Consider the following 15,119-nt stretch of genomic DNA (forward strand, 5'->3'; position numbering starts at 1 on the left):
CTCCCTCCTTGCAGCCCGTAGCGAGCAGCACTTCTGTGATCTCGGATTTACCTACCCTGCTGCAAAGTGTTCTCCAAGAGATAGTCCGGGAGGCGATGGGGGGGCGGGAAAGAAAGTCACCAGGACGGAAAGCACTTCTGCCCTGAGTCATTTCTTACCGCGGAAATCTTTAGAAGCTAAAGAAGAAAATTGAAAAGGCAGCAATGCAATCGGCTGGGATGGAGACGTAAGCGGCTAACTAAAGCATCACTGAGAGAGACGGGGTGACCTGCACTGATCAGGTCCGTCCTGCGCGTATTTATAGACCCGAGCCAGTGTTGACAACTCAGCACGGGAAGATGCGTTTATTTGGAACTGTTTAAGGAATATTTTATCTATAGGTGCATTTTAGTGCCCGCTTCCAGATTCGTTTTGCCGCCATAAACTGACTTAACCAGGGACCGACTTGGCAGACCGAGATGGCTGGTTTCTTGCTTGCTTTGGTCCTACCGATCCAGCTCGGATTTATCTTTGGATCAGGTCACGGTTTGGGCGGACGTTCCGCGCAAGAGAGGGAGAAAGTGGGCAAATCTGAGAAGCAACCTATCTACAACAGACACATCAACACTCACCAGTCCCCGAGCCCATCAAACGCGATCAGACCTTCCGAGAGCGGCGGCAGCAGCTCCTCACATCAACACCATGACAGTCTGCCCACTCCTGTCTGGGCTTTCCTTCATACTGGGGATCCTTCCAAGCTTGGCTATGCTAACTGTACTAAGAGGTACCAGTTGTCAAATTTAAAGGAGGCCTCTCGTGCAATGAATATACACCCATCACTCCACAGTGCCATAGACACTTTGGTCCATGCCACCAATTTCTTAAATATGATCTTACAAACTAACGGGCTTCGGGAGCTGACTATTAAGGAGGATATTGAGTGGTATCATGCTCTGGTGAGAAGTATTCTGGAGGGCGATCCCAAAGTCCATCGAGCGGTGGTGACTTTCGATGTCCAGCCATTCACTTCCCCTCCTCAGCTCTTCCTCCAGGCCACCAGGATGGACAACCACATCTTCCTTCAGGATCTGTCTCCCAGCGCTCGTCACCTGGCAAACCACACTACCGAGACCGAGTGGTTTAACCGCCTCAAGCAACAGCGTTCGCCAGAATCTCGCCTTCACAGGAGGCTGATGAGGGACGACCTGAGATCGGCGTATCCCTCCATGCGGAAGAGAGGCGTCAGGTATCTGGTTGATAAAACTCACATCAAGTGGTCGGCGCCTTACCTGGAATGTGAACATGGGAAGTACAACCCTCTGTGGCTGCTGACTCTCTCCACCTCCTTTTATGGCTTGAAGCCGGATTTCCAGCCCGAGTTTAGGTGAGCAACTCTAACAGAACCCACAGTGATTTCAAACAAAGCTCTTGTCAGTTGTAGGCAACAACTGTACACATCCCCAGACCTTCTAAATTATGTAACAAGTTAGTAAATATAACACGGATTTTCACCATATCAAATAGTTGTTCATGTTTTCATGGTTAAATTTACTACACTTTTCACGAAGAAATTAACCAGAAATGTGATTTGATTGCCTTTTTTCGGCGGCGGGGGTAATGTTCTTGTTGGTCAGACAGTTTATGGAAAATGAAAAAGCAGTTTGGAAAGTGTTCTCTAAGTGAACTCTTTTATAGGCGGAATATTATAGGGCAAGGAAAAGAGACACTTCTATATCAAAAAGATAATATGGTACGGTCCGATAAGACACAGATGTCACCTCGTACGCTCAGATGCGTTTGTCTAAGCGATAGTTCTGCAAAATAATTGAAAATACACTTGTGCTCATGAGGGAGGGTCCACGGGAAACGTGGTGGAGTCTTTGGGGGATTATGACTACTCCTTCACTTAAATGTTTAAAATAAACACTTTAAATTCATCTCTTGGAAAGAATGGAATGCCGACTGTCTGCCCAATTCGAGAGGTGTCGGTGTTTGTGGAGACTAGAACGCGGCATTTCTTAGCCGAATAGCTCGGTTTATCCCATCTTAATAATATGCCACATCTTGAACTTGCACGCTTTGGTAGATTGTTTACTATTTCTGCATTTTACAGATATGAATGGACTCCATGAGGTGACGTAAACACGGGTGAAACCATTAGCAACCGATTTCCATTCTATATGTGAGCAGTATGAATGGGTCAATCTCGTGTTATACGTACAACCCAGATGCAAATACAGCGAACAGCCAATATAAAGGGGCCATTGTCTTACTAAATGCGCCTTTGGTTTATTTCTGGGGTGCCGGTGGGTTATTTTTCTCTACAAAGTTTGCGTGTTTCCCCAGACTGCCGCCTTTACGTCAGTGTGATTGAGTTGTGTTCTCCCTGTAATGTGCCCTCATCCAACAGTCACAACACATACTGATTCATCCTCACGTTGACACATTAACTAGATTGCAAGGTACACACCGCACAGATAATACTCGCAGCTTAGGGATCTCAAAATAAAATAGTGATTATTTATTTTTTCATTAAAGGGATTAATTTATTATTTGAGAGGAAGTTTTTCGGACCCTTCTAGTTTGAAATCTGTAATTGATGAGACTTCTCTCCCCCATTTCAGTTCCCGAAGCCTTTAAACGGTAATGTAATGTGCATTGCAGAATCCACCGATTGATAAAGTAGAATGAGTTGAGGCTAGGTTCATCCTGAAAGTGACCTGAAATTCTCCAAAATATGTGCCCGAATGAAGTCTGCTGCAGGTTAAATGGAACCAAGGGCTTGTTTGCAAATGTCGTTCTTGTGTCGCTTGTATGATCCGCACATCGGGAGAATTTTCCCGTTAATGTGGCCGTGCTGCTTTTGACATTTTAAGAATATTTTAAAGTGCAATTATCACAGTATTGCAATAAGAGGTTGTTATTTCCCCAGGGAATAATTGCCCAACCTCTGGGTTTGGGCTATTCAACAACAACAACTTGCATTTATATAGCACCTCGAACATAGTAAGCACGTTGTGCTTCACAGGAACAATTATCAAACGAAACTTAACACAAAGCCACTTAAGGAGATATCAGGGCAGGTGACCAAATGCTTGCTCAGAGGTAGGTTTTAAGGAACATCTTAAGGGAGAAGAAAGAGGTTTAGGGAGGGAATTCCAGAACTTAGGCAGCTGAAAACACCGCCGCCAATGGTGGAGCAATTACAATTGGGGATGCGCAATTCCCATGTTCCTAAAAGATCTGAATAGAAGAGAGGACAGCAGGGTGAGTGGGAGGGAAATTCTAACCAGGAATATACTAGGTGGGGATTGAACAACATCATTTCTAGTAGAAAAGCTGGAACTATTGTTTTAGTAGCCTGTTGCAAAACATGATTTTCTGGGTATAATTTGCTTCTTGTCATTATATTTACACTAGCAGGACCTTTCATGATGTTTTACAATTACAGTTGTAATCTGTAGTTCCTATCTTGGCCTGTTCCTTTAAGGCCACTGGTCTAAAAGGGCCAATCCTGTTATTGAAGTTACTTATGAACTGCTGCGGTCAATTAAAGGGTAGTTGCCACTGATTGAAGAGTTTACATTTTTTCAAAAAGAGTCTTTTGTATCTGTAAACAAGTGTGACATCTGGTGCAGGATGGATGCACATTAGATGAATGATATATATTTATAGTTTATTAAATCTTATACATGTGTTCCAGTGAAAACCTCTATGTAAACCATGAGTGAAATCTCATTATAACAGCATCAGCATTTTTGCAATTACCTATGACCCTTGTGAGCAGCACAGTGATAGAACATCTAGTGTCTTATACTAGAAGTTCTTGTAACATCCATTGTTTTAGAGAGTCTTTGAGGGGCATTCATGGCTAACTTGACTTCACAAATCATTCAAAATGCTTTCTGAATAAAATCACCTGCCACATTTTTCCTCAGTAACTGAAGTTTATACTGTAGAAAAATGAGGGTTTAAACCAATTCTAAAAACATATATATATGTATATATTTCACAATGGCATCAATACATTTATCAACTGAATCACTGTTTATGTCTTTTAATTTCTTTATTAAACTTAAAACTTGAAGGCTACACCATTCTCCCAAAAGCCCTCATGAACGAGGCTGTCCCTGCACAAATGCGCAAGGTTATCCCGAGAAAGTTCGCCACAGGCACCTCAGCCACCGGGATACCCTCCTGAGAAGCCCGCCTACACATCTGTCCCAGCCACAAGGGGAGCATCACGTAGGAACTCTCGCAAAATGGAAGAGAAGTGGCAGTAGCATCACATTGGATTTCACCTGGGTGCACATTATAAACCTTCTGTTCAATGCATGCACTTTAATGTGAGTAATAGGGCGGTGGGCGAAAACTAAAATGTCTCATGTCTTCTGTTCTGGGAAATTGCGATGTCATCATTAAGTCCTGCCTGTGTGTGAGGTATGAGAGTGTCATGTGGCAATGTGCACTAGCAGGAGAATTGCTACATCATGAGTGCTTAAACCCTGTGAGAACTGGATGTGGCATTGGACTCTGGATAGGGGCTGCTGGATGTGTGAATTAGGTGCTTCCATTGAAGGATCTGCGCTGCTCAGGAGAAGTGTTTCTGGATTAGTGTGTCCCGGGCTTCCCTGCCATCCTACTCCAGTGCCGAAGAAGGGTCACTGACCCGAAACGTTAACTCTGCTTCTCTTTCCACAGATGCTGCCAGACCTGCTGAGTGAATCCAGCATTTCTTGTTTTTGTTTCAGATTTCCAGCATCCGCAGTATTTTGCTTTTATCCTACTCCAGTGTGTCACTACAAGAGTTCGATCTTTGGGTGGCCTTGCTGCACCTCTGCCTGGTCCTCATCAAAATTCTCACCCTCTGATGAGGTGATGTGCTCTTCCCCATGGGCCTCCTCCAGTTCCACTCATCTCTAAATGACCATGATGTGCAGAGCACAGCAGATCATAACAATGCAGGAAACCCTGAATGGAGGGTGTTTCACCCGACTGGTCACGACACCAGAACCAAATCTTCATGAGGCCGAAGGCCTGCTTACTGGTGACCCTTGTGCTGTGATGGCAGCTATTGTATCCTTCCTGTGCCTCAGTTGTGGGGTTTTGCACAGGGATCAGCAGCCATCTCTTCACCAAGTACCCCTTGTCTGCCAGGGGCCACCCATGGAGGCAGTGTGGTGGAATGAATTGCCTCAGGATGAAATAATCATGACAGCTGCCAGGAAACCGAGCACACACCTGCAGGAGCTGCTCACAATGGCCTCACACCAGCTGCACATTCATGAGTAGAAGCTCTTCTTGTTGTTGAATACTTCAGGCTAAGACGTTGGGGCTTTGATGGCCCTATGTGTGGAGTTGATCATGCCCTGCACCTGAGGGAATTCTGCCATTGAGGCAAATCCCACAGCCCTCTGTGCCTAACGGGCCGCATCTATGCTGAAGGTGACAAAGTCAAATGCCCTCTGAGAAAGTGTATCTATCACCTGAGATATGCAGCCGTGGGCGGCCAATTGCGAGATCCCACATTGATCAGCTGCCGACCCTTGAAATAAGCCGTATGCTAGAAAATGCAAGGCCACTGTCAGCTTAACAGCTACTGGCATAGGGTGTTCCCCTGCGCCTCGTGGCACAAGATCGTCCTCCAGGATTATGCACAACTCAGCCACCATCTGCCTCGATAGGCACAGCTGTTGGCGACTGTGATGCTCCGACATGCTCAGGAAGCTGAACCTCTGGTGGTACACTCGACTCTGTGGGTATCACTTTCTGTCCCTCAACCAGAACCTCTGCACCCATGTGCACCAGGTGACTGCCTTTTATTAGTGGTGCAGCTGCTCCTCTCCACTGCTACAGCCCACCTCTGAGCAGGTGGCCTCCATATTCAGATACATCCTCAGTCACTAGGGCCTCAGCAACCAAATTTCCCTTTCACCGTGAGGAATTAGCCATTCTCTGAGACCCACCCTCTCAGGCAGCACTCCTAATCCTTGAGCTCTGCATACACCAAGGCAAGTCAGAGCTGTGCATGAGCTCATTTATGTTGATGCCCCCCTTTATTCAGAGAATTTAATGTCTGCTATTTCAGTTAAGGTGCTCCTGCTGTGCAGCTGCCTGATCTGCTTGGATGAGGTGCTGACACAGCGTGGGGGCTCTGCGTCTTTGAGAAAATTGCACTGCTGTCTCAAAAGATCTCTCAAGTGCCTGCTTAATGACCCTAATTGCCTGCCTGTCACTACTGGGCGCAGACGCAGTAACACATCGGGCAACCGGAACACCGCTCTACAGCACAAATTTGCTGGTTTGCTCGACTTTTAATCCGCCTTCGTGGCAAAATCCAGCTGTCTGTGCTTATCTAGATTTAGAGAAAAATAATAGTTTATTGATTGCACACCTGTCGTAATATTTGTTTAGAGCTCTACACATTTTAGAAAACATTAAGATGAGAGAAAACGCATCTTTGCTTGTTAATGTTAGCTTAATGTAAAATTTAAATGTCAGTTGATTTTTGAAGGCACTATTTGTCCCACTTGTGTTTTGTTGACAGAAAAGGTATACGTTCTTCTTGTTTACAACTATGAGGTAGAAATTCTAGTTGTTAATGCATAAGAGGGATAAAGAGAGAGTCAGACAGAGTGGCAGACCAACAAGAGTGTTCCTCATTCTAATTTGATTTACTTATAAAGAAACAATTATACCTGTACTGATGCTCATTTTCATCCTTCTCAAGCAGTTACTAAGCTGGTTAGTCACCAGTAGCTCTGAATAGGCTGCATGCACAGCTATGCAATGATGACATCTGGATGTACATGCAATGACTGAGATCTCACCAACCTTTCTTGATCACATACATATCAAACAAGATGAAGGTTTCGGAATTTGAAATCAACTTATTTACCAAGTTCAAGTCTAGGCCGTCTTGACCTCGATTACTGAATATATCAGTGTTGATTCAGAAACAGAGAGGGCATGGACGGATATGGGGAAGACATGACCATGACTACCAAGGTAATGGGGATGCTTCATAATACACTGTACTCAGTTTCCAATCATCATAAACCATGCTTATCCTTATACTACCACATATATAATTATACAAAGATGTTACAATGAAGGTGGCTTTTTTTAAAAAAGGGATCTGTTATTCCAGTGGAGCTTTTGCAACATTCCATGAGTCTTGCTAACTGACTGCTGCCAATAATGGTGGCATTCAACAATAGGATCTGCAATGTTACCAGTGGATGCCGTCAAGCCCAAGACAACATTCAAGCCAAGGATCTGAAGTAGAAAGCACTGCTGTTGAGTGAGGAGGGAGTTGGCAGGTTCTAAATTTATGCTATCTTCTCCTGAAAGGTGTAATTGCTTTAGCCATAGTCCCAAATGACCATAGGCATCTCTCCCCATTAGAAAGAGACAGTTGGTGATGTATAGCTTGAGGGTCACCACACCTCAAGCATGGGGCAAGACAAGGTGGCAGGCTTCCATGAACTACCACAGCCAGTACAGGGATTGAACCTGTGCTGTTGCCATTTTTCTACATTTCACATTAGCTGTCTAGCCAACTCAGCTAACCAACCCTGCTAAAAGGTATAATGGTTAACATTGAATAGCTCAACATTGTCACATTGAGATTGTTTTTCTGCATCATTAATTTCAAAACAAAATAGTGAGTGGCAGTGAACTAATAAGCTCACAATGTACCTTCTGATCTCTTTGCTTCTCTGGTCATGTTGTATCTCACTGCTTCCTGCACACCATATGCAAAGTACACTAATGCCACCAATTGTACTCGCACTGAATATAGAAACATAGGAGGATAGGAACAGGAGTAGGCCATTCAGCCCCTTGAGCCTGTCCCGCCATTCAATGAGATCATGGCTGATCCGCGGCCTAACTCCATTTACCTGCCTTTGGCCCATATCCCTTAATATCTTTGCTTAACAAAAATCTATCTCAGATTTAACATTAACAACTGTTCTAGCTTTAACTGCTCTTTGTGGGAGACAGTTCCAAACCTCTACCACTCTTTGTGTGAAGAAGTGCTTCCTAAAATCTCTCCTGAAAGGTCTGATCCTAATTTTTCGACTATGCCCCCTAGTTTTAGAATCTCCAACCAGTGGAAATAGTTTACCTTTATCTCGCCTGTCTTTTCCTGTTAATATCTTGAAGACTTCAATCAGATCACCCCTTAACCTTATAAATTCTAGCGAAAACAGGCCTAATTTGTGTAATTTCTCCTCGTAACTTAACCCCTGTAGTCCAGGTATCATTCTTGTAAAGCTACGTTGCACTCCCTCCGAGGCCAATATATCCTTCCGAAGGTGTGGTGCCCAGAACTGCTCACAGTACTCCAAGTGGGGGCTAACCAGGGTTTTGTACAGCTGCAGCATAACCTCTGTGTCTTTATACTTCAATCCTCTAGCTATAAAGGCTAGCATTCCATTAGCCTTTTTGATTATTTTCTGCACTTGCTCGTGGCATTTTAAAGATCTATGCACCTGAACCCCCAAGTCTCTTTGGACATCCACTGTACTTAACCTCTTCCCATTTAGAAAGTACCCGCTCTATCCTTTTTTGGTCCAAAATGAACAACCTCACACTTGCCAGCATTGAAATCCATCTGCCACAGTTTTGCCCACTCACCTAGTCTGTCAATATCTCTTTGCAATTTTATGCCATCATCTAGACTGTCTACAATGCTGCCTAACTTTGTATCATCAGCAAATTTGGATATATGACTTACTATGCCATCATCCAAGTCGTTAATGAATAATGGTAGCCCACATACACTAGAATCTCAGGTTTCAACAGATCTACAGGGCAGGAAGAAGAATTGGACATTGCACACCTAGAAAAAAGATGTGCTTGAAAGGATTGCAGATCATAGCACTGTGGCAACGATTCTCTCACTTACCTTCCCTTTGATGAGGCTCAAGCTGAGAGTGTTGTCAGTAAATTTACCTCAATATGCTCAGTAGGTTTTGGGGACAGATTTCTCTCCATTAAATCCTATTTGTTCTGAGCTACATAGATTAATTTCACTCCTGACAATAGCCATGAGGTGAGGTATGATAAGAATCACCCCTACAAGCAAAATAAGCACAATTATACTCTTGTCTGAATTAAATTAGCAAGGGAAATTGAAAGGCAATGGAGGAGATAGAAACTGAGACTGACCCACATTAGCTGCTTACTGAAAACTATCCCTTGTGAATTGGTGACAGTAGCGTGACTAGAATATTCTAGATACATAGGAATTTGATAAAATCCATGAGACATATCCAGGAAAATTCCTAACACCACATGGAGCAGTAACTGCCATAATGCACAGACATCAGGCACTTGTACTGCATTTTGTGCTGTCCCTTTGAAAACAGAAAATTCTAGGATGAATCTTGGTTCTCTTGTATTTCCCGGAATTTTGCCCATTGCACTTACATTTACATTGTGCTTGTCATTGTCCTGGCCCATAAATATGACAGAGACAGGTGGGACTGCCTGGGTTGAGGATACAATGCCTTTACAATCAGTCACGAGAAAGGTAAATTTCGTACACAATGAAAGCATGCTGCTGCTGCTTGAAATGTTATATGCTCTTAGTTTCATAGAACATAGAACATTACAGCGCAGTACAGGCCCTTCAGCCCTCGATGTTGCGCCGACCTGTGAAACCATCTGACCTACACTATTCCATTTTCATCCATATGTCTATCCAATGACCACTTAAATGCCCTTAAAGTTGGCGAGTCTACTACTGTTGCAGGCAGGGCGTTCCACGCCCCTACTACTCTCTGTGTAAAGAAACTACCTCTGACATCTGTCCTATATCTATCACCCCTCAACTTAAAGCTATGTCCCCTCGTGTTTGCCATCACCATCCGAGGAAAAAGGCTCTCACTATCCACCCTGTCCAACCCTCTGAGTATCTTATATGTCTCTATTAAGTCACCTCTTCTCCTCCTTCTCTCTAACGAAAACAACCTCATTTTAACATGCAGTTTTGCTCTCAAGTTCACATTAGTATTATTAATCTAACTCTTGTCCTTCTCTCTGGTTGTATACATGATCTTTCTTTGATTATGCTATTGTTATAAATTGTAGGATATGTTTCATTGCACTGAATTACACTACCCATTCCTTTGAAATTAATGCTTCTTCACATCTAACACAATTATAGTTAACCAAATTTCTAGTGTTATGAACAGTTCTGAATACTCAAGCAAATTTATACAGAAGTATAATTACAAAACCACTGATTCTTAGATCTGACTGGAACTAATATCCTCGCAGGGAGATTTGCTAGTGCTGTTGGGGAGGGTTTAACTAGTTTGTAAGGGGGAAGGGAACCTAAGGGGTAGCTCACATTGGAAGCAAGTAAAGCTGGTAACAGGAGGTAGAAAAGAAGCAAGCGACATTAGAAGGCAGGTGAAACAAACTAGGTTTAGAATGCAGAATAATGTCAAGAAGACAATGTTAAGGGCACTCTACCTGAATGCACGCAGCATTCACAACAAGGTAGCTGATTTAAAGGCACAAATAGAGGTAAATGGGTATGATCTAATTGCCATTACGGAAACATGGCTACAGGGTGACCAAGACTGGAAACTGAATATTTAAGGATATTTAACATTTAGGAAGGACAGGGAAAAAGGAAAAGAAGGTGGTGTTGCGCTGATAATAAGGGATGGGATCAGTATATTAGTAAGGGAGAATCTCAGATGGGAAGAACTAAATGTGGAATTTGTTTGGGTGGAGCTAAGAAACAGCAAGGGGCAGCAAACATTGGTAGGAGTTGTTTATAAGCCACCAAACAGTAGTGGTAGTGTGGGGCATGGTATTAATCAGGATGTTAGAGAAGCATGTAGCATGGGTAATACAGTAATCATGGGTGACTTCAATGTGCACATAGACTAGATAAAGCTAATGAGCACTAATGCTGTGGAGGGTGAGTTTCTGGAGTGTGTTAGAGGTGGTTTTCTAGAGCAGTATGTTGAGGAACCAACTAGAGAACAGGCTATTTTAGATCTAGTATTATGTAATGAGAAAGGGCTAATTAATAATTTGTTGTAAAAGAACCTTTAGGGATGAGTGACCATAATATGATAGAATTTTACATTATGTTTGAAAGTGAGGTAGTTCAATCTGAAGCCAGGCTGTTAAATTTGAACAAAAGAAATTATTAAGGTGTGAGGGGCAAATTGGCTGAGGTGGATTGGGAAAATATATTAAAAGGTATGACAGTGCATAGACAATGGATAGTTTTCAAAGAGTTATTAAATAGTTTACAGCAACTATACATTCCTTCAAGGCACAAAAACCCTAAAAGTAAAGGCAGTCAACCGTGGATAACAAATGAAGTTAAGGATTATATAAGATTAAAAGAAAAGGCCTTTAAAGTTGCCAGAAATAGTAGTAAACCTGAGGATTGGGAGAATTTTAGAATACAGCAAAGAAGGATCAAGAAACAGATAAAGAAAGGGAGAATAGAATATGAATGTAAACTAACAAAAAACAAAGAAATGGACTGTAAAAGCTTCTACAGGTACTTAAAAAGGAAACATTTGACTAAAACAAATGTGGGTCCATTTCAGGCAGAGCCAAGAGAATTTATAATGGGGAATAGAGAAATGGCAGAGAAGCTAAATGATTACTTTGTGTCTGTCTTTACTGAGGAAGATACAAGAAATCTCCCAGAATTAGAGATCCAAGGGTCGAGGGAGAATGAGGAATTGAAGGAAATTGGTATTAGTACGAAGTTTGTACTGGAGAAATTAATGGGACTGAAGGTTGATAAGTCCCCAGGACCTGATATTCTACATCCCAGAGTGTTGAAAGAGGTAGCTATGGAAATAATGGATGCATTGGTGATCATCTTCCAAAATTCTATAGATTCTGGAGTGGTTCCTGCAGGTTGGGAGATAGCAAATGTCACCCCACTATTTAAGAAGGGAGGGAGAGAGAAATCAGGGAACTACAGACCGGTTAGCCTTACATCAGTAGTAGGGAAAATGTTAGAGTCTATTCTAAAGGATGTGATAAATGGACACTGGGATAATAATGATCTGATTGGGCATAGTCAACATGAATTTATGAATGGGAAATCATGTTTGACAAGCCTGTTGGAGTTTTTTGAGGATCTTACTACCAGAATTGATAAAGGGGAGTTGGTGGATGTAGTATACTTGGATTTTCAGAAGGCTTTTGATAAATTCCCCCACAGGAGGTTGGTTAGTAGAATTAAGCACATGTGATAGGAGGTAATATATTGGCATGGATTAAGGATCGGTGAACAGGCAAAAAACAGAGAGTAGGAGTAAACGACTGTGACTAGTGGGGTACTACAAGGATCAGTACTTTGGCCACAACTGTTCACAATATATATCAATGATTTGGATATGGAGACCAAATGTAATATTTCCAAGATTGCAGGTGACACAAAACTAGATGGGAATATATGTTGTGAGGAAGATGCAAAGTGGCTTCAAGGGGATTTGGACAGACTTATGAGTGGGCAAGAACGTGACAGATGGAATATAATGTGGAAAAACGTGAGGTTATCCACTTCGGTAGGAGGAATAGATGTGCGGAGTATTTCTTTAAATGGTAAGAGATTAGAAAGTGTAGATGTACAAAGGGACCTGGGTGTCCTTGTCAATAAGTCACTGAAAGCCTACGTGCAGGTGCAGCAAGCAATTAAGAAGGCTAATCGTATGTTAGCCTTTATCGCAAGAGGATTTGAATGCAGGAGTAGAGATGTCTTGCTTCAATTGTATAGAACCTTGGTTAGACTGCAGCTGAAGTACTGTGTGCAGTTTTGGTCCCCTTACCTTAGGAAGGATATTATTGCCACAGAAGGAGTGCAACGAAGGTTCACCAGACTTGTTCCAGGGATGGCGGGACTGTTCTGTGAAGAGAGTTTGGGGAAATTGGGCCTGTATTCTCTAGAGTTTCGAAGAATGAGAGGTGATCTCATTGAAACCTACAAAATACGTAAAGGGATAGACAGGGTAGATGCAGCTAAGATGTTTCCCCTGGCTGGGGAGTCTAGAACCAGGGGTCACAATTTCAAAATAAGGGGGAGGCCACTTAGGACAGAGATGAGGAGAAATTTCTTTACTCAGAGGGTTGTGAATCTTTGGAATTCTCTATCCCAGAGGGCTGTGGAAGCTCAGTCATTGAGTATGTTTAAAGTAGAGATTGACAGATTTCTAAATACAAATGACATAAAGGGATATGGGGTTAGTGTGGGAAAAAGGCATTGAAGTGGATGATCAGCCATGATCGTATTGAATGGCGGAGCAGACCTGATGGGCTGAATGGCCTACTCATGCTCCTATGTTACTAAAATTCATCGCTGCCTTTGAAAACTCGTTGTTTCTACACTGTAGGTGGTGAGTGTGGAGGTGAATAAAACCAAAGCTAGGTAAAGCAAGGCAATGATAAAGTGGCGCATAGTTGGTTTGTTAGGAGGAGATGCCAGATTAATTTCTGTACTCTGTTTCTGGCAATTGAGCATTGATCTCGAAAATGTTTGGTTTTCCAAGTTCAGTTGCCAGTTTAATGGCCCAGGGCCTCGTCATAAGTGATTTGGTGTGTTCTGCACCACTAACTTCAAATCCATAACTCAAATGCGTTACATGCCTCAGGAGACATTTCTATGTCATTTTATAGGTTGCTTGTCTGCACTGGTAACATTTATACTACCACTTTTTCACAAAGTATGTGACCAAACTTATTCTCAACTTTTGTCATAATCCACTAATTTTCTACAGCACATTCTGTTCTTTTTGACCACTCCAGAAAGCCATTGTTTTACTTTTCCTGCAGTGTTTACATATTTAGAAATACAATCTTCTTTGGCCTCCTTGTCTCGAGAGACAATGGGTAAGTGCCTGAAGGTGGTCAGTGGTTTGTGGAGCAGCGCCAGGAGTGGCTATAAAGGCCAATTCTAGAGTGACAGACTCTTCCACAGGGGCTGCAGAAAGATTTGTTTGTCGGGGGTGTTACACAGTTGGCTCTCCCCTTGCGCTTCTGTCTTTTTTCCTGCTAACTGCTAAGTCTCTTCGACACGCCACACTTTAGCCCCGTCTTTATGGCTGCCCGCCTGCTCTGGCGATCGCTGGCAACTGACTCCCACGACTTGTGATCAATGTTACAGGACTTCATGTCGCGTTTGCAGACGTCTTTAAAGCGGAGACATGGACGGCCGGTGGGTCTGATACCAGTGACGAGCTCGCTGTACAATGTGTCTTCGGGGATCCTGCCATCTTCCATGCGACTCACATGGCCAGGCCATCTCAAACGCCGCTGACTCAGTAGTGTGTATAAGCTGGGGATGTTGGCCGCCTTGAGGACTTCTGTGTTGGAGATACGGTCCTGCCACCTGATGCCAAGTATTCTCCGGAGGCAGCGAAGATGGAATGAATTGAGACGTCGCTCTTGGCTGACATACGTTGTCCAGGCCTCGCTGCCATAGAGCAAGGTACTGAGGACACAGGCTTGATACACTCAGACTTTTGTGTTCCGTGTCAGTGCGCCATTTTCCCACACTCTCTTGGCCAGTCTGGACATAGCAGTGGAAGCCTTTCCTATGCGCTTGTTGATTTCTGCATCTAGAGACAGATTACTGGTGATAGTTGAGCCTAGGTAGGTGAACTCTTGAACCACTTCCAAAGCGTGGTCGCCGATATTGATAGATGGAGCATTTCTGACGTCCTGTCCCATGATGTTCATTTTCTTGAGGCTGATGGTGAGGCCAAGTTCGTTGCAGACAGCCGCAAACCTGTCGATGAGATTCTGCAGGCGCTCTTCAGTGTGAGATGTTAAAGCAGCATCGTCAGCAAAGAGGAGTTCCCTGATGAGGACTTTCCGTACTTTGGTCTTCGCTCTTAGACGGGCAAGGTTGAACAACCTGCCCCCTGATCTTGTGTGGAGGAAAATTCCTTCTTCTGAAGACTTGAACGCATGTGAAAGCAGCAGGGACCATCCAGGACACCAACAGCAGCAGAAATACAGTAGTACAGGACTAATTGTTCCCTACTGATGTATTCCTTGGGAGTATTACCTTCTCGGAACTTGTGATGATGAAAGGATAAATCATGTTGAGACCTGAACAGTTGAACACCTGATCTGTATTCTGT

General features: G+C 43.3%; 1 protein-coding gene across 1 annotated transcript in view; it reads left to right on the forward strand.

Annotated features, from left to right (window-relative positions):
- The first annotated feature begins 458 nt into the window (after positions 1-458).
- Positions 459-15,119, forward strand: part of gpr158a (G protein-coupled receptor 158a) — a 723,773-nt gene continuing 709,112 nt past the window's right edge. Inside the window, exon 1 of the mRNA XM_068051759.1 lies at positions 459-1,363. Coding sequence (XP_067907860.1) covers positions 459-1,363 — 905 coding nt within the window. The remainder of the gene's footprint in view (positions 1,364-15,119) is intronic.

The sequence above is a fragment of the Heterodontus francisci genome, chromosome 2 (assembly GCF_036365525.1).
Source record: "Heterodontus francisci isolate sHetFra1 chromosome 2, sHetFra1.hap1, whole genome shotgun sequence".
Classification (NCBI taxonomy): Eukaryota; Metazoa; Chordata; class Chondrichthyes; order Heterodontiformes; family Heterodontidae; genus Heterodontus; species Heterodontus francisci.